Here is a 20,123-nt window from a genome sequence, read left to right as displayed (position 1 = left end):
CAAGTGGAAATGTAAATAATGTGTAAATAGCAAGTGAAAGCGATGAATGTAAATATAATTGAACAGTGGAAAATAGTTTTATAAGTTACTGCAAGTGACAGTGCATAACATAGTGTAAATAAAATAGAAATGTAACTAATGTAAATAAAATAGAGAATGTAAATAAAATCGTAAATAATTACTGTAGTAATATACGAATACGAGTATAAATACTTGGAGTAATGAAAGTGAAAGTACGCTAGTTTACTGAACGAGAAAGTGAATGCCTGGCGTGAAAATAAACTACTAGTACTGAAAGAAACTTATGGACAAATATTGTATATATAAATAAGTGTAATAAAGTACTAGGAATATAAAGTATGAATGTGTTTATAAATAATAAATGACAGCTCCGCCTCAGAATACCATCGGTGAATGAGCGCGGGTGGAAAGCTCCTGTGCACTTGTAATTTACATTGCTCTCACAATTTTTTTTTTTTTTTTTGAATAAGGATTCCAAACTACTTGAAATTCATAGAATAGTGTTTGTAATTATAGTATCAGGCAGTGGTAACCATACAGTAGTATGGGTTATCGGAAAGTGTAAAGTGGAGACTTTGTTACTCAACTTCAGAAGTCTCTACAAGTCCTACGTTAGTCGACGAAGGCTCAAGAAACATCCCAGGAGAAAGCTGAAGATATGTGCCGATTGCTTATGTAATTATAATATTCTAGGACTAATAACTGATTTTTGGCAAATATTTTCAAAAAGTCAGTTGGAGCACGATTATCCCCGTGGTACGCGCATGGCACACTCCCAACATCCCCACAGTAAAGGGGTTAAATCATCATTTTGAAAATGCCAAATGCCCAGTAATAGGACAGGCTTTTTACATGGATAATTTGCAAGGTGTTGCTGATACAGAGTCGGAAGCATTGAAGGCTTATGAAGTAGCCAATTCCAAATGTGGGAAGGCAAATTTGCCATTACAGAGCTGGAATACAAATTCACCGCTTTTGAGGAATAAAATACAAGAGGACTATCCTGATTCTGAGATTCCCATAATTCAAAATGTGTTGGGTCTTAACTGGGATACAATAGCTGATGTAATAAGTTTGAAACCAATTACGTTCTCTGCTGTCACTCTCACCAAGAAGTCCTTGTTAAGTCAGGTCCCCACGTTATTTGACCGATTAGGTTTGGTCAGTCCTATAGTTATTAGGGGCAAATGTTTAGTGCAGGAGGCTTGGCAAGAAAAGTTAGACTGGGACAAGGAATCAGGTGAGACATATGTTGAACAGTGGGAACAGATTAGAAAGGAGTTTGAAACCACATCAGGCATATGTATTCCTAGGGAAATAAACAGTAATGAGAAGTCACACTTACACATATTTTGTGATGCTTCTCAAAAGGCATATGGAGCAGTAACTTATTATGCAACAGGAGAGGATAGTAAGATTATTATGTCCAAAGCCAGAGTTGTGCCAATTAAGGGAAGAACCCTACCTCAAATGGAATTGGCTTCCATAGAAGTAGGAACTAAATTGGCCAGGTATATAACCACTACTCTTAATACTCAATTTGAGGATATTTATATATGGACTGACAGTGAGATTTGCCCTTACTGGATAGGAAAGGAAGACAATAAAATTCCTTTCACTGACAATAGAGTGAAGACTATCAAAGAATTGTCTTCCAAATATAAATTCATGCATGTATCCTCTAAACAAAACCCGGCTGATCTGCTCTCGAGAGGTTCGACTGTAAAGAGATTGATCAAAGATACCTTGTCGTTTAAAGATTCTAAATGGTTACTCACTAAAGCAGTGATTTTCAACCAGTGTGCTGCGGCACACTGGTGTGCCGTGAAGCAACTGCAGGTGTGCCGTGGGAATTGGGGAAGGAAGATTGATCCTCCCTCAAACAATGTGCACATGGCAAATGTGACATCTATGAGTATGACACTATCATGTGTCATGGCTTAATGACAATGAATTTAATTAATTGTGAATTTATATTATACCCTATTTGTGGGGGGCATATCATACTGTATGTACGAACTGGTAACCCTTATTCCGCCGGGCCTACGGGCTAACGGATTTTCTCAGCCAGATGGGCCTTCACCACAGCGGCACTTTGACGCGCTGCCCGGTGCCCCTCTTCCTTGTATACGTCTTAAAAGTAAAGATCAGGAGATATGGATAGATTTGTAATTAAGAAACGAACGTTAGAAGATGAGGGCAGTGAAGCTAGTGTAGCCGGAACTAGTTCTGGAAGGAAGACAATTAGGACAGACAGTATTACTTCCAAATCAGTTGTGCGACAGTCTAAAGAAGACTACTTGTCCTTCGGATTCACTTCATCTAGAGAAGAGGAACCACGTCCTGTCTGTGTTGTTTGTGGCGAAAGACTAGCGAATCAAGCGATGGTTCCAAGTAAACTTAAAAGACATCTTCAGACAAAGCACTCTCATTTATGTGAGAAATCAACTGAATATTTTAAAAGGCTTATCACTGACCAAACACTCCAGTCTCAACAAATCACCAGAATCACGACTGTATCTGCCAAAGCTCAAGAAGCAAGTTATGCTGTTGCAGAAATAGTTGCCAAAAAAATGAAATCACATACAATTGCAGTCAGTAATATTACCAGCATGTAGCAAAATGTGAACATCATGTTTGGTGAAAAATGTGAAAAAGAGATTTTGAAAATCCCAATGTCAGATAACACCATCAGTCGTCACATTTCTGATATGTCTCAAGACGTTGAGTCACAAGTCATAGCTCGTATCAAAGAAGTGAGAATTTTTGCTATCCAGTTGGATGAGTCAACTGACATCACTGGAAAAGCTCAACTTTACCATTTATCAGGTTTGTTTGTAATGACGACATAATTGAACAATTTTTATTTTCCAAACCACTTCCAGAAACAACACGAGGTCAAGATATTTTCGAGGTGGTTGACAGCTATTTCAGCTCAAATAATTTGTCATGGAAATCATGCATGAGTATCTGCACAAATGGTGCCGCTTCCATGTCAGGGAGCATAAAAAGATTAATTGCACTTCCAAAACAGAAAAACCCTGGCATTGTTTTTACACAATGTTTCCTGCATAGAGGGGCCCTTATTTCAAAATCATTAGTTCCTGAATTGCAGCAAGTATTAGATGAGACAATCAGAATAGTTAACTATATCAAAAGTAGACCATTAAAATCAAGGCTTTTTTCAAGTTTTTGTTCTGCCATGGAATCTGCTCACACACAACTGCTACTGCACACAGAAGTGAGGTGGCTATCTCGAGGGTGAGTTCTTTCAAGGTTTTATGAACTAAGAGAGGATCTTCTTATATTTTTAACTTCAGAAGGGTCTCAACTGGCTGACCTACTTAGTGATGAAACCTGGTGCAATAAAGTGGCACGCCTAGCTGACATTTTTCAAGCACTGAACACTCTCAATAAGAGTATGCAGGGAAAGAACAAAAACATTCTTACTTGTACAGATAAAATTTATGCATTTAAGGAAAACCTAACGTTGTGGGGATCCAGAATAAAAAAAGAGAAAGTTGAAATGTTTGAATTAACAAAAGATTGCAGACTGGACAAAAATCTTCTTCCGTTGATTCAACAAAGCATGTCGCTACTGAGTAAGAACATTGAAAAGTATTTTCCATCACTTGAGATATTGTGCTTGGACTGGGTAAGAAATCCGTTTGTGGCAAGTACGTACGAGTCATCAGAGCTAACAGTTAGCGAAGAGGATGAGCTGACAGAAATGAGGAATGACAGAGCACTAAAACTAAAGCATGAATCCACAAACATGACTACTTTCTGATTGTCCCTTCGAGACGAATACCCTACCATTACTAAGAAAGCAGTTGGAGCTCTTCTTCCTTTCTCAACTTCCTATCTGTGTGAGGCTGGCTTCTCTGCAATGAACACAGTAAAAAACAAGAACAGGTCGCGGCTTCAGATACTGGAGGTGGACTTGAGGGTATGCCTCTCCACCATTCGACCTCGGATGAGGCACATTATGAAACAACACCAAGGTCAAATTTCCTATTGATATCTGTATGTATGGAGAAGGCTTTTATTTTTAGTCATGTTTTTACTTAAATGAAATCAATATCTTCAGCTTTAAATTTTCATGTACATTTCTAATGGCTAGTAACTTTATCAAGGACATCATGTTTCATTTCCCACTGATATTTCTGTTTGAATTGGCCTTTTATTTTTAGTGGTTATTGTGCTCGAATAAAATTAGTATCTTTAGTTTCAAATCTTCATTTTATTTCTAATGGCTAGTAACTTTATCAAGGCATCATGTTTTATTTCCCAATGGTATTTGTATCCATGAAAAGGCCATTTATTTTTACACATGCTAGTGCTTGAATAAAATCACTATCTTGTGTTTTAAATCTTCATAATTTTTATTGTGTTTGATAGCTGGTAACTTTGTCAAGGACATCATAATTCACTGTAATTTTGGAGTGATAAATATGCAGAAGAAAGTGATATTTTGAAAACCATGATAATCCATAAAAAATAATAATGAACAGCCTAAATGGCTCACTTGGTAAGCTGCTGTACTCACGCAGTTATAAGTGCTAGTTCGAATCCTCGCAATAACCCCCTGGGGGTAGGGGGGTTTCAAGAATACTCCCCCAGTATCCCTGCTTGTCGTACGAGGCGACTAAAAGGGTTGGCGGTGGGTTAGTGCCCCACCCCGTAAAAAGAACTAACTAAAAAAGCAAATAAAGCGCCTCGGACCCGGACGGACCATACGTTGACGACTAAGGAACGGACAAAGGACATTCTGAGGGTAGGAACATGGAATGTGAGAGGAGTGAATGATGAAGTGAAAGAGAGAGAGATTGTCCAGGTGCTTTAGGATGCAAAAGTGGATATATGTGGATTGACTGAAACTAAATGGTAAGGTGAAAGGATGAGAGAATGGGAATACGGTGTAGGTATATGTGCGGGAGTCAGTGAGAACGAGAGGGCAAGAGAGGGAGTATGTCTGATGATAAGCAAGAAGTGGAAGGAGAATATAAGAGAGTATGGAACAGTGGGTGCAAGGATTGTATGGGTGAGGATGAAAGTAGGTATACAAGCATGGGCGATTGTATGTGTGTATGCTCCAACAGAGGATCGAGTGGCAAGAGTGAAAGATGAGTTTTGGGCGAGAGTAGAAGCATGTATGGACAAATTTGAGAGGAGCGAGAGAGTGCTGTTGATTGGAGACATGAATGGCAAAGTTGGGAATGTACGAGTGGATGGAGTGGTTGGTCAGTGGGGTGTGCCAGCTGAAGTAGATGGGAATGGTAGTGCTTTGGTGGACATCTGTGCTGGTAAGGGGTTGGCAATAGCCAACACCTACTTTTGTCATAAGATGATCCACCGGTATACATGGAGAGTAATGAGGAGGATGGATGGTGAACTTGTTGAACGAAAGGCAATGATAGACTACGTGTGTGTGTGTGGATGAGCGAATGAGAAGACAAGTGTTGGATGCAAGGGTGTGGAGAGGGTGGGGGAATGGAGTCTCGGACCATCACTTAGTGATGGCCAAGGTAGAGCTGCAAAGAAAGTGGTTGAGGAGACGAAGGGGAAGACAGGAGGAAGCAGCTCCTGTGAGAAGAGTGGAGAAATTGCAAGATAGTGAGAAAATGACAGAGTATAAGAGCATAGTGGAAGAAAGATTGGGAAGGTATGAGCTAGAGCAGATGGAAGGGGTGGAAGACGTATGTAAGATATTCACGGAAGAGATAAGTGCAGCGTGTGAGGCGGTTTGTGGAGTGAGGAGGAGATGCAAGGGTGTGCAAGGGACAGCATGGTGGAATGATGAGGTGAAACGAGCTGTGGAACAAAAGAAGAAGGCATATGGTGAATGGTTGGCGAGCAGAGGTAGGGGAGAAGATGAGAGAGAGAAGAGAGAGGTATATGTGAGCAGGAGAAGGGAGGTTAAGAGACTGGTGAAGGAGAGTAAGAAGAAAGTGGATGAAGAGTTTGGGAGGAATCTGAGTGTGAAATGGAGAGAGAGTAAAAAATTGTTTTGGAAGGAGGTAAAGAAAGTAAGGCAGTGTGAAAGGGGAAATAGTAGGGGAGTGAAAGATAGGAATAATAGATTGTTGGTGGAGAAGAGAGAGAAATTGAGGAGATGGAAGGAGCACTTTGAGGATTTGTTGAATGTAGAGAGTGAGAGGAGTGTGAGTATAAGTGGTTGGGGAATGGCTGGGAGAAGAAGAGATGAGAGGAGGGAGGAAAAGATCAGTAGGTCAGAAGTAGTGGAAGCGATGAAGAAGATTAAGCTGGGAGAGGCCCCAGGAATTGATGGACTGTGTGGTGAAATGCTTAGGTATGGGGGTGAGATTGTTGTGGAGTGGATATGGAAGTTGTGTAGATTGGCTTGGGAAGAGGGAAGGGTTCCAGAGGACTGGAAATCAGGTATAATTGTTCCTCTGTACAAAGGAAAAGGGGAGAGAGAAGTATGTGGTAACCATAGGGGTATTTGCCTTCTTAGTGTGACTGGTAAAATATATGGTAGAATACTCATTGATAGGGTTAGGCATATGACAGAGGAGCTAGTTGGAGAAGAACAAGGGGGATTTAGGAAGGGAAAAGGGTGTGTAGATCAGATATTTGTTCTAAGATGTTTAGTGAAGTATCTAGAGAAGGGAAGGACTTGGAGAAAGGACTTGGAGAAAGCTTATGACAGAATAGATAGGCAAGGTATGTGGAAGGTATTAAGAATATATGGAGTAGAGGGGAAATTGTTGAGTGCTGTGAAGAGTATGTACGAGGGAGCTAGGGCTACGGTGCGATTGGATGGTGAGCTGAGTGAGTTCTTTGATCTCAATATGGGACTGAAACAGGGGTGTGTGATGTCTCCATGGCTGTTTAATATATATATGGATGGGGTTGTAAAGGAGGTGCAAGGTAGGGCAGTGGATGTGGGGGTGGCCCTAATGAATGAGGGTGAGATTTGGAAGCTTCCGGTGTTGCTGTTTGCTGATGATACAGTATTGTTGAGTGAAGATGAATGGGAGTTGCAAGGTCTGGTGAATGAATTTGGGACAGTGTGTAGGAGAAGGAAGCTGAAAGTTAATGTAAACAAAAGTAAAGTTCTGGTGTTTGAGAGGAATGAAGTTACAGAGTGTGCAGTGAGGTTGGATGGTGAGGATATGGAGAATGTGAGTGCATTCAAGTACTTGGGTAGTGTGATGAATAAGGATGGAACTTTGGGGGATGAAGTACGTGAAAGGGTACAGCAGGGAAGAAAGGTTGTTGGTACACTGAAAGCAGTGATGAGAAATAGGGAGGTGAGTATGGAAGTTAAGAAGTCACTGCATGATGGTATTGTGATCCCTACCCTGACGTATGGAAGCGAGGCGTGGACCTTGCAAGAGGGGAACAAGTCAAGAGTGAGAGCAGTGGAAATGAGTTACTTGAGAGGAGCATGTGGAGTGACGTGGAGGGACAGGTTGACGAATGAAGAAGTGAAGGAACGTTGTGGGGTAGATGTGGATGTGGTTGAAAAGATTAGGAGAAATACACTGAGGTGGTTTGGACATGTGGAGAGAATGGAGAATGAAAGACTGACCAAGAGGGTGTATGTAGGTGAGGTGGAGGGAGGGAGAGGGAGGGGTAGACCGAGGATGAGGTGGAGGGATGGAGTTGAAAGGTATATGAGGGGGGGGGTGAGTTGGGGGGAGGGGAGTCAAATGGTGGGTGACAGAGTGACTTGGAGGCGTTTTGTCTGTGGCCATCCTTTGCGGGATTAGGGCGTCGGGCTATAGATAGATAGATAGAATTAACATGCTTGACGTATGAAGGTCATTAGTTCTACTTTGAAATACTGATGGTGTGCCTCGCCCATTTTACGCCTGGCTTGGTGGGCCGTGAGAGAAAAAAGGTTGAAAACCACTGCACTAAAGATTGGCCGGAGCAGAAACAGTATAGTATTGCGGAAGTTGGTTATGTAAATTTGGATCCTGTAGTACCAGAACCATAAGTAATTGACATCACCCGATACTTATCAATAAGACTACTTATTAATACTGCTAAATTAGTTGTTGAATTTTTGAATAAGAAAGTGGGGTTTCAGAAGTTAGATCCCATGGCATATTGGCTGACAAGGATACAAAGGAAGTATTACGGAGAGATATATGACCTTATAGGCCAAGGCACTGGGAACAAAAATAAGCTGATAAGAGATTTAGGCTTGTTCTTAGACAGAAAGGTTCTAATTAGATGCCGGGGCCGAATAGTAAAGGCTGATTTGCCTCTCCAAACTAGACATCCCATATTATTTTCTAAGAAGGGATATTTTGTACAGTTAATTGTAAAGGAAGCCCATGATTTGACTCTTCACGGAGGTGTGCCGCAGACTTTGACCCGAATCCAGGAAAGGTATTGGATCCCTAAGAGTAGACAGGTCATAAAGAAATATACCAAAGGTTGCATCACATGTAGGAGGTATGAACAATGACCATATGACTATCCAGGACCACCTGCCTTACCAGGGGATAGGGTAAATGTGAGTCGGCCCTTCAAGGTAACTGGAGTGGATTACACAGGGGCTATAACTGTTACTGGCGAGGGAACTCCCCATGAGGTTTATATATGTCTATTTACTTGCACCTACACAAGGGCAGTCCATCTAGAAATGGCAGAAGATCTGAGTTCAGACATTCCTGAACATATTTAGAAGATTTGCCGCTAGAAGGTCTTGTCCTAACAAATTAATAAGCAACAACAGAACCAAGTACGTTGGAGCAGCACCTCTACTTTTGAACATAATGAATGACCCAAAGGTTAAGTCGGCGCTGGGAATCCAAAATTGTACCTGGCAGTTCATAGCTCCAAGAGCACCATGGCAAAATGGATTTACCGAATGAATGATTGGTATTGTGAAGAACTGCCTAAGGAAAACATAACACAGAGCTCAGATCATAAGAGAAGAGTTAAGAACAGTGATAACTGAAAATGAAACTACAGTAGGATTAATAATGGACCCCTAACCTATTTAGATGACACTGGCGTTTCAATTGAGGCCTTGACACCAGCTCATATGTTATATGGCAGGAAGCTCCATCTGGTGCCTTGTGTGGATATCCAAAAAGAAGTAAATGATCCTACCATAGAAAATAATGAAATAGGACAACATCTGCGGGAAGGATATCAATGCCTGAAAGGGGTATTGGATACTTGGAATGGACATTGGAGCGTAGAGTATCTTTTGAGCCTACGAGAAAGATTTTATGGGGCTCAGGCTGCCAGTAACGAGTCTGCTATAAACATAGGAGATGTGGCCTTGGCGAAGACAAAACAACCATGATCCCAGTGGCCATTAGCTAAGGTGATCTCCATGCAGCCAGACTCAGAGGGGGTGCTGAGACTCGTAAAAAATAAAATGTAGGGGACATACCAACATAAAAACTTGATAAACTGGTACCCCTTGAGTTAGCGGCTACCTCGGATACTGGGCATGGTGGAGATCAAATGGGTCAAGATTCGCGACCTAGAAGGGCCGCAACACAGGGTTCTCGAGACCAATGGAGAGAACTCCTGGCCCCAAAGCTGTGGGAAATATTTTCCCTAAGAGCAGTTGCGCTTTCTGCTTTTAAAATAGTCGTCCCTGGTTAGAGAGCAGAAGACAACCTGAGATCGTTAATACCTATTCAAGTGGTTTTTATAACCAAGAAATTACATTCTCTCTAATAATTCTTATTATTAATAAATTAAGTGCTACTGCGTCTAGCCCTCGTGGACAACTATCTTGTAAATACATGTTATTACTTGGAAAGTTCCATTGACCTAAACTGCGTCTGCACGTTAGACGATGTATTCTGAGGACAAAAAGGCCCTTAGATAAAAAGCAGGTTTAGGTTTAACATATTTACATAGATAAAGGGAATAATTGGTTTGGCTTTAGTTTAATTAAAACTAAGATTAATTAGATTCATCCTGTATATATCATGATGTAATCTAATTGTATTTAGCATTGTAATTAATTAATAGTTGGCACCTTCAAATCCTATGAGGGAGAAAGAAGATTGCCGTGTTGCTCACTCTGCTCCTAGAACTCGTTGAATTAGCATGCTGTAAATACGCACCTTAAGGATGCTTGACAGCCTGAGCAACCGACCTAAACGCCAGGCTCGTCGTCATCTGCTGTCCGACTCTTTCTAGCTGAGTAACTTTTACAAATTGGCCAGTTCTATAAGGAATTAGCTAGGAGATAGGAGATAGGAGAATAATAACTATGTGAGTTGGAGTATCAGTTACACCTAATCCTCCTAAGAGACTTATGTGAATTTACTTAAGGTCGTCTTAGATTAAAACACGTCAGACAAAGGAGTGTATAAGAATTTTCTGACACATTTTTGGTGTCTCGAGTGAGGATAACGACTTGAATGAATAAAATTTCTGACAGCTCCAGTACTTATACTAAGGACTGATAACTGTTCCTCTCCTCTACTGACATCTGGCACAGAATTTCCATTGCAGCACCCTTAAGGCTAGTAGCAAGCTGCACTGCCCTCTGCCTATCATCCCAAACATTCTGATCAGCAAGTAACTCAAACTGTGCACGGTAAGCTTCCCCATATACTCTGCCATCAAATTCCTGAGGTTTCCTTTTAATTGAATCCCCATTATAGCCATGCACTTCACTGGTTTGGGGCCTAAAATCTGGGGCATCATAGTTAAGTCCAGAACTGAAAATTTCTACATTCTGATTATTCAGCTCTGTAATGCTACCTTTAGATGCCTGGGATTTGTTAAGATCCACCATACACTGTCATTTTTCATATGCTCCCCGTACACTTATCTGAGGCTCAGCAGTACATTATTTCTCTACAACCTCAATTCTCTCACAAATTATCATCAGATGGCCATCTACATGCTTAAACTGGTCATCTACATGCTTCAGCTGGTCATCTACATGCTGTCTGCACTCTACCACATTATTGCTTACCTCATACTTCCGCTGCTCTAGCTTGGCATCTATTTCCTCCTTAAGCTGTTGCTGTTCTTCCTTCATTCCCCCATGAAAGCATCTAGTTGTCTTTGCATCCTCAGCTGTAATTCCCTCTGTTGCTCCTACAGTGCCTCTTGAAGTTGTTCAAGTAATTCTTTTTGTTCTTCATGTTGTGTCTCTAGTTGTTCACTTTGTGCTTGCAGTTGTTGTTTGAGTTCTTTATATCCTTCATTCTTTGCCTGTAATTGTTCTTTGAATTCTTTCTGTCCTTCATTCCATGCCTGTAATTGTTTTTTGAGCTCTTTCTGTTCTTCATTCTGTGCCTATAATTGTTCTTTGAGTTCTTTCTGACGTTCATTCTGTGCTTGTACTTGGACACTTTGTGCTTGTAAATGCCTGTAGTCCTTCATTCTGCGCTTGTAGTTGGACACTTTGTGCTTGCAGTAGCTTCATGATTGCAGCCAAAGACTCCTCGTCCTCCTGCCCAGCTCAGGATCTTGTCTTCACACCCCCTTGCTCCATGTCGAAGTTTGACTCACTGCAGCACTTAATCCACACTCCCGACACCAGTGTTACGTCCCCGTTCCACACTGCCACAGGCTCCAACAGCAGTAGTTCAGTGTAGGAAGGATATTGCCCAGTGAGTTGTTCTTCCTGTGGTCAGCCTTTCAGTGGACACCACACTGGCTCAGCTCAGGCATTGTGAATAAACACTGGCTTCTTAAGTTCACTGTCTTTATTTTCCAAATAATTACACTTAATGCGCCTCCAGGGGGTGGCGGTGGCCCAATCGGTAGAGAGGTGGCCTGCAGTCCTAACGGACCCAGGTTTGAATCCCGGCTGGGGCAGGGAACAGTTTAAGGATTTGAATTTCAGTAAATCAGGCTTTACTGATCTACCAGAAGACCCGCTGACATGTCATAAAAATACCCCCGCTAATACCAATATACCAGTCCTGTATGAGACAGCCCTAGCATGTATTCAATATGGATGGTGGGTGTTAGCGCTGAAGTGGTGACATGTAGAGGTGTATGGTATGTAGGAGGACTGCTGGGCCTTGATAGCAGGCTGTGAAGCCTATGTTGAGAGTCGGACCAAAAAAAAAAAAAAAAAAAGCTTCACTTCACTTCACTCTTATCACAAGCACCGAAGATACACAGACTGCACTAACATTTCACTCTCTGCCAACAACACATCACTATTTTCACAAATACCGATGATATACAAACTGCACTGACACTGCACTACACTCAAACTGAACTGAAAACTGACTGAAACTCCTCTAGTTTCTTCTCCATCCTTAAATAAACTTCCTATATTCCAAAGTGTTCTACATTTCTCCACATTTCTCATGCATTTCTGAAAGGGGCAACAGTTACAACAGTTACCAACTTGAAAACATGGTAAGAGTTTTCTTACACTGCATAACACTCTAAATTATTTAGCATACAAACTTAAATTAAATTACATAACTTAACAAGCAGTCCCATAAATAAAACCTCATAGAGACAAAGAACACAAAAATTAATGTACAACTTACAAAATAACTACACTCACAAACAGCAGGCTAACTGGCAAGTCTGACGCATAGCGGAACGACGGCAAACATCGGGAATTCTCCAGAACAATCTAGCTAACAATCCAGCTTCTTGCCTTCATGCTTTCCTCGTCCTTCTGCCTGTGGGCAACTCTACACTGAGTGACAAGCCGAATGGTTTCCTGTACACCAGGAAACCATTTACTACGCTCGGTGGTAACCATATAACCAAATTATGGTGCCTGGTGGTTTTGTGGGTAATTAAGGTGCTCCAATTGGTGTGAGCCTGTGTAGGTTTATATCCAAGGGTTGGTTGGGGTTAATTGCTCATGTAATGCCACTCAGGGATGAGTGAGGCTTGTAACTCTTCAATGTCAGGACCAACTTGCCTAGCCTGGCTTCCTACGCTCCTCATTGGGTGACATAGGATTGCATGGACAGATCCAGCTCAATCCTGCATCATCTTTAAACATGCTTGGTGTTTCATTCTCTTGGGATTTATATTGGAAAGATCATATTACCGCAATTGTAAAATCTGCATCCATGATATTAGGTGTCCTAAGCCTACTCTGTGCCTTCTTTACCCCTGCACAATTGTTGACTTTATACATGGGGTTTATTCGTCCATGTGTAGCGTACATGTCACGTGTGGAGAGGCTCCCCACGTATGGCTCTTCTCAACAAGGTGGAGTCAAAGGCTTTTTATCTCATTAACTCTCCTCCTCATACTGGTTTCCTTCAACCTCTGTCTCTTGGCTGCACTGCTGCATCTTTATCTCTTTTCTGTCACTAATTAAATGGTCGCTGGTCCTCTGAACTGTGTGCTTGCATGTCTTCACCACTATGGCGGGTGTGTAGCACCCGTCTAGCAACAAACTCTCATCCCATTTCTGTTCAGCTCTCTAATGCAAGAGTTAACCGTTATTCTAAGTCATTCATGTATGCAACAGGTCAGCTGTGAAACTGTCTCCCTGTGTCTGTATTTCATACTGTCTATGATTTCCAGTCTTTCAAATGCAGTGTGTCCAGGCATCTCGAAATGAACGGATCTTGAATTTGGCTCTCTGTTATCATTTTTTTTTTTTACAGGATTAATTTGTGGGCTCCTGGTCTTTAGTTCTTTCTTCCTTGCATTAAGAAAAAAAAAAAAAAATCTGATGAGTTTTGTTGATTCATGCGGGCTGATGATAATGATACTTGGCCGGATAGTGCTAAACACTCAAGGAGGAACCTCCAAATTGCAGACAAGCACAGGTGCTCTGCAGACCACCACTGTAAACATCCCTTTAGGTCAAGATGTTTCAAAACACCAGTTCATCAGGTGAGGCTGTTCCTGCTTCTGAAACATCATTGATGAGGTTTGGCAGGGCTAATGAGTTCTTTAATGGCCAAGGACTTCTTTTCTTCATTAGAAAAGGCTCTTGACACAAAGATCCTGGACATCTGTCCAAACAAAAAGCTTGGCCTCCTTGCTGTAGCCACTAGCCTTAATATTAACGATGCAAAACTTCATGAAATAATTCAGATTAACAAGCTTGGTGACTGGGACATGTGTGTTTCTCTTCCCATGAACAAAAGTTTGCATTTTGGCGTAATCAGTATCCTTGATTCGATAAGCCAGGAGGACATTGTGGAAGGGCTTAAGGACTGGAGGTTCAGTCAGTAAGACGGTTCAAGAGGAAGGTCGATGGTGAGCTAGTTGACACCCCAAGTGTTCTGATAACATTTCTCAAAGAACTACTCCACAATATCACTCTCTGGAAGCAGATATTGCAGGTAAAACAATACATCAGACCCCCTAAAAGTTGCAGGAAATGTAAAAGAATAGGACATGTAATAAATGCCTGCTGTGCAAGGGTGATCTGTTGTGCAATGTGGCAAACAACATCCAACAAAGGGATTTACAGCTACTGTTCTCAAATGTCCAAATTGCTTTGAAGGTCATCCATCTACTTCTAAGAAATATCCAAGTTCCTGGAAGCTAATTATACCACAAAGGTAGTAAGGATGGGCAAAAATCCATATAGTGAGGCACTAAAATATTACAGGGTAATCCAATCTGTGAATCAGACTGCAGTGTCTCACACTCAGCTGACACAGGAGAAAAGTTTCCCATCACATTGAATCTATTTATCTTAGCCCACCAGAACTAGGTCTAGGCATTCTATGGCACCGCTACCTACTGACTTCCATCATTCCACCACATCACGGACACCACTAAAACACCATTCAGCACTAGCAAGACATGCGGAAGTAAACACTCAAGTGACTACTCTCATTTCATCCTCTAGTGTAGATGATCAAATTCAGGTACAGTAAGTCCTCCCATTCAGCATCTCCAGGACCAAGCAGATGCTGAAAGAGCAGAAACTGCTGGATGACTGGGAAAACCTGCCAGAAAGTTTCTAGCAATCATGGTCGTTCACCCCAATGCAATCACAGTGTCTAGCAAGTATTACTGGTCAACCCTAAGCACTAAATATTTAATAAACAACTTATATTTAATGTATTTAATGGTACAATACACATGAACTTACCTTAACCTAGGTGTACCTGTATTTACATATGTATAGTCATGGCCATAAATAATCACCTATCCTCCTGAACCCCGTGCCTCAGACTGGCTCGTTTATGCGCGGCATGTCACACTGGAGTAAGAGGGGCTGAGAGGGAGGGGCCAGAGAGAGAAGGGAAGGTGGGTGGGGGGACGAATGATGGTGCTGGGGTGGAGTGAGGGAGGGGAGGGAGGGGAGGTAAGGAAAGGAGAATGAAATGTGAAGTTGTGGCCACATAATTTGTCAACTTTTTTTCATTCAGGGCATCATATAAAGGTGTTACTATTTTGTAGATAAAGCTGCATTACACCTTGTATAGTGGCGGCAGATAACAAGCTTTAGATAGGTGGTGATATCAAGGGCTGGCTTGTGAGAGAAGTATACTGACATGACAGAAAATATAAGTAAAAATAATACCCTCGCGGTATACACCCCCTCTATACAGTCACCATCATATCAATTCAGTAATTATTTAATGACATCTGTATATGAAAGGCTATTTAAAATAATTGTGGATAAAAGGTAAATAAATCTGATGTCTTTGTCCATTGGTGGATATGATAAGGGTATCTCTCATAATCTGTTAGAGGGAAAATGAAACAAAATCCTACCCAAACTCCCAAAATATATCTGTGTTAAAGTTTATTGACACTGGTCAAGCCAAACCAACCAGGAATGCCTTAGTAAGTAGTCCAGTGGCCTCCTGCCTTAAAAACTTCATGCAGGCTTCGTGGCACCGGTGAAACAATGTTGTTGATGGTTTGCTGGTTTCGTCTGAACAGCTCCCACTCGTCTGTGTGCCGGAGGTAGGCCCATGCCCTCTTGTTCTCTGGCTTCCTTGCATTGACAAAATCTGGGCCCACACAATCTCGATGGCTCTGCACTAATATTTGATCTGTCACGGCAGTATATTTCTCTCATGAGCCAGCCCTTGATATCACCACCTATCTAAAGTTTGTTATCTGATGCCGCTATACAAGGTGTAATGCAACTTTATCTACCAATTAGTAACACCTTTATATGATGCCCTGAACGAAAGAAAATAGACACATTATGTGGCCACAACTTCACATTTCATTCTCCCTCCCTTACCTCCCCTCCCTCACTTCACCCTGCACCATCGCTCGTCCCCCCACCCACCCTCCCTTCTCTCTCTAGCCCCTTCCTCTCAGCCCCTCTTACTCCAGTGTGACTTGCCATGCATAAATGATCCAGCCTGAGGCACGGGGTACAGAAGGATAGGTGATTATTTATGACCACGACTGAATGTGATGTAGTTTCTTGGAGTTTTACTGCTGGGAAGATCCCTCAGCAGTAGAGAGTCCTGCAACAGGATGGGAGGGATCCTCAACCGGCAAGGAGTCCTCGAAGGGCTCAGGTTCAGTGACCTCCTCTCCCTCAAGGTCAACAACCTCCATTGGATTGATCAGGTGTGGGGATGTAGCAGAAGCTTCAGAGGTTTTTGCTGGCATTGGTCATAGAGCATTTGATGATGAGGCTCTTTTGCCAGCTTGAGTGATGCTGCCCATTTTTTTTTTTGGAACTCCTGGTATAGCTGGTGAAACTGCATCACTCTGGCGGTGGTGTAGTGAGAAGACCTCTCAGTGAACCCCAGGAATGTCTCATAGCCCTCTGCTGCTGCCTTCCAAGAGACACTCCCAGGCTCGTCCTCCTCCTTATCACTGCTGTGATCGTCCCTAGTCCCCAGAGCCATGGGATTCATTACATTCATTACATCTGGTCGTATGTCTGCTCCTTCACCACTGGTGCATTGTTGTCACTCTCCACCCACACAGCAATTTCATCCTGTGAGAGGGTGCTCAAGACATTGGATGGTGAGGCATCCTGAACTGTTTTTCTGATGGATTGGTAGTCACTGGTATGCTTGTCACCAAAGCCATCAAACTCCTCTTCTTCCTCATCCTCATGGCCTTAATTTCCTCCAACACCTTTGCAACATGACATTCTTAATATCTCTCCATGCAAGGGCAGCCATGTAGATTGCATCCTTGATATTGAACCCCTTTTGGAAATTGGAAACAGAAGCAGAGGAATGCAATAGTTGTCACGTAAATGATGTATGGTACGAAGACAAACTTTTGTATCACTCGCTGGTCCATAGGCTGTATGAGGGACATAACATTTGATGGTAAGTACACTACAGAAATGTTCCCGTTGATCAGTTTGCATGCAGGAGGATGTGCTTGGCAGTTAACAAGTGGGAGGACAGCCTTTGAGTCAGTAGGAAGACCTTCCTTCTCCAAATTCATCTTTGGTATCGGGACAAAGTAATGGTGGAACCAGTGTGAGAAGGCAGCTGCAGTCATCCAATCATTGCCTTGTGCATTGTACCATACAGGCAAATGCTCCACATTTTTCAAGGCCTTTGGTTTCTTGAATTTACCCACAATGAACAGTTTCAGCTTGTGGGTTCCCAAGGCATTTGTACACACTAACACTGTTATCCAGTCTTCGTTCCATCTGAACCCCTTAGCAGTCTTTTCATCAGCTCCTGCCAAGGTTTTTTCTGGTACACTTTTAAAAAATAGGCCTGTTTCGTTGGCATTGTGTATTTGGCAAGGCAGCAGATCATGTTTGTAAATGAGGTCCGAGAATGTGTGGCTATAATGTTCTGTGGTGTTGGCATCAGCAGACTGAGATTTACCACTATCATCCAGCTGCCTGATGCCATGGCGCTGCTTGAAATCCCTCAGCCAACCATCTTAGAAAGCACATTTTCTGTTTTGTTCATTTCCTCATAAAACATTTTTGTTTTCTCTGTGACAGGCTTGTCCTCAGACTGCATGCCAACAAACCACTTGTACAACAGTAGATCTAGCTCCTCTAACTTTGGTTTCTTCACAATTCTTCATTCTCTGGATGTTCCTTGTGATACAGACTTAAACAGATCAGGCTTCTGTTTCTTAAGGTTGTATATAGTGGAAGAGCTCACACCGAAACCTTCCATTATCTTCTTCCAAGGAGCACCCACCTCCAATTTTTTCAATAATTCAGTCTTCTTGGTGATAGCCAACACCTTATGGGTGCATTTTTTCAAAACACCAGTAGGCTTTCCACTAGTAGTGGCCATAGTGCAACACGAGAACAAGAGGATTACTGTAAAATAGCAAGACAGAGTTTCCAAGCTTCAAAAGGTCGCAGACACAAAGCAAGACACTTGTGAGTCACGAAGGCTGTTGACACATGCATTGTTGGCAAGCAGAAATCTTCAAAAGCGCTAAGCTCAACTTTAAAATGCGCTAAGCTGTAGGTGAACTGTTCAGACTTTCACACTAAATTGGACTTCAAAACGTGATTGGTATAGAGGAAAATCTAATATTTATTGGCACAAAATTATTATGAAAAGTGCTAGATCTAGTGCCAGCAGCACCAAATTGGCAACTATGGGCGCACGGCATCGGTACCAGTATGGGTGCCAGCAGCGAGCTGGTGACCCTGTCGCTGGTGCTGATCGGCTCAGCATATGTGGGGGAAGTGCAGAGAACTTTCATAATGGGACTGTTTATGAAAACCTATGAAAGACAGGAAATGCTGTAAGACCAGATGCCGAATGAGAGTACTTTTACTGTATTGGCTTCACTTGTATATCAGCTAATGTCAAAAATCGCCTCTACCAGAGCAGCTCATACAGCTGGCTCCTGAATCCCACAGACCATTGCAGTTGCCACACAAGCACTATCAGCACCAATGGAATCCACTTAACCCTTACACCCCGGGCATGTTTCCCAATGTTTTGCGTCTCCCGCGGGGTTATTTGGGCTCCAACAGACTCTCAAAAAATATTTGCCAAAAATCAGTTATTAGTCCTAGAATATTAAAATTATATATGCATATGGCACATACCTTCAGCTTTCTCCTGGGATGTTTGTTGAGCCTTCATCGATTACCATAGGACTTGTGGAGACCTCTGAAGTTGGGTAACGAAGTCTCCACTTTACACTTTCTGACAACCCGTAATATGATTACCACAGCCAGATATTAACACTATAAACACTACTCTATGATTATCAAGTAGTTTGGGATCCATACTCCAAATAAAAACCACTCTGAAAGCAATGAAAATTACAAGCGCATATGACCTTCCCACTTGCGCGAGTTCGCTGTTGGTATTCTGTCATTTATTATTCATAAAACCCCTCACACTTTATATTTCTATTACTATATAACACTTATATATATCTACAGTCTTTATCCATAAGTTTCTTTCAGTAGTATTAATTTATTGTCACTGTAGGGATACAATTTCTTTCAGTAAAATACATAGCATTCACTTTCTCGTCCTGTATACTAGCATTGAGAGTGAATGTCACTTTCACCTTCACTCTCATAACTCATAGTATTCAGCCATGCTTGAGTGAAACTTTCACTTTCATTACTCCTAGGGTATATACTCGTATTCTTATAATACTACTCATTTACATTTCTATTTTTACGTTATTTACATTTCTATTTTATTTACACTGTGTTATGCACTGTCACTTGAAGTAACTTATAAGACTATTTTCCACTGTTCACGTATATTTACATTCATCACTTTCACATGCTGTTTACACATTATTTACACACTATTTACAATTCCACTTGCACTGTTTTACTCAATAGAAAGATCGGAGTCACTCTTTTATCAATTGTCAGCCCTTTACCTCTTTCCACACGAGGTTTAGTAGGGGGTAAAGGTCATAGGGCCCTTTGCATGGGGGTGAAAAGTGCCTGAAGTTAGCAGGAGCAAACAGACGTACCTTCACATTGGAAGATGAGAGTGAACTGATAAGGGTGGGCCGGGGTGGTGGCCTACCTAGGGAAATGCATTACTGCCAACGTTAGCCTCTTGACAACAGCTAATATATAGCAGTGAAATGATTGGCAGGAAATCTAGATAATACATTATAAATTAGGTAGTTCCAGGTGAATGTAAATATCACTTAGGCTTCTTCCTTCCCTCCTTCTATGTATATTTATTACGAAAATAGATTATATGGCATATTTCAAGGTGAAATAAACAGCGAAAATTAGCGAACGAGTGCACGTGAGGTGTTGTCAGGTGATAATT

General features: G+C 41.8%; 1 protein-coding gene across 1 annotated transcript; it reads left to right on the top strand.

The window, feature by feature from the left end:
• Window positions 1–2,654: 2,654 nt before the first annotated feature.
• On the top strand, window positions 2,655–9,580 carry LOC145401053 (uncharacterized). Its single transcript, XM_080273426.1, has 4 exons — window positions 2,655–2,850; window positions 3,825–3,970; window positions 4,423–4,425; window positions 9,446–9,580. Exons 1-4 carry the CDS (start codon window positions 2,655–2,657, stop codon window positions 9,578–9,580), a joined length of 480 nt encoding a protein of 159 aa, XP_080129552.1.
• Window positions 9,581–20,123: the final 10,543 nt, after the last annotated feature.

This window comes from Coenobita brevimanus, chromosome 54 (genome assembly GCF_032717465.1).
Source record: "Coenobita brevimanus isolate Jiangsu-jjx chromosome 54, ASM3271746v2, whole genome shotgun sequence".
In the NCBI taxonomy this organism is placed as follows: domain Eukaryota; kingdom Metazoa; phylum Arthropoda; class Malacostraca; order Decapoda; family Coenobitidae; genus Coenobita; species Coenobita brevimanus.
The sequence above is the reverse complement of the archived record's forward strand: the minus strand, read 5'-3'. Positions and strand labels throughout refer to the sequence as shown.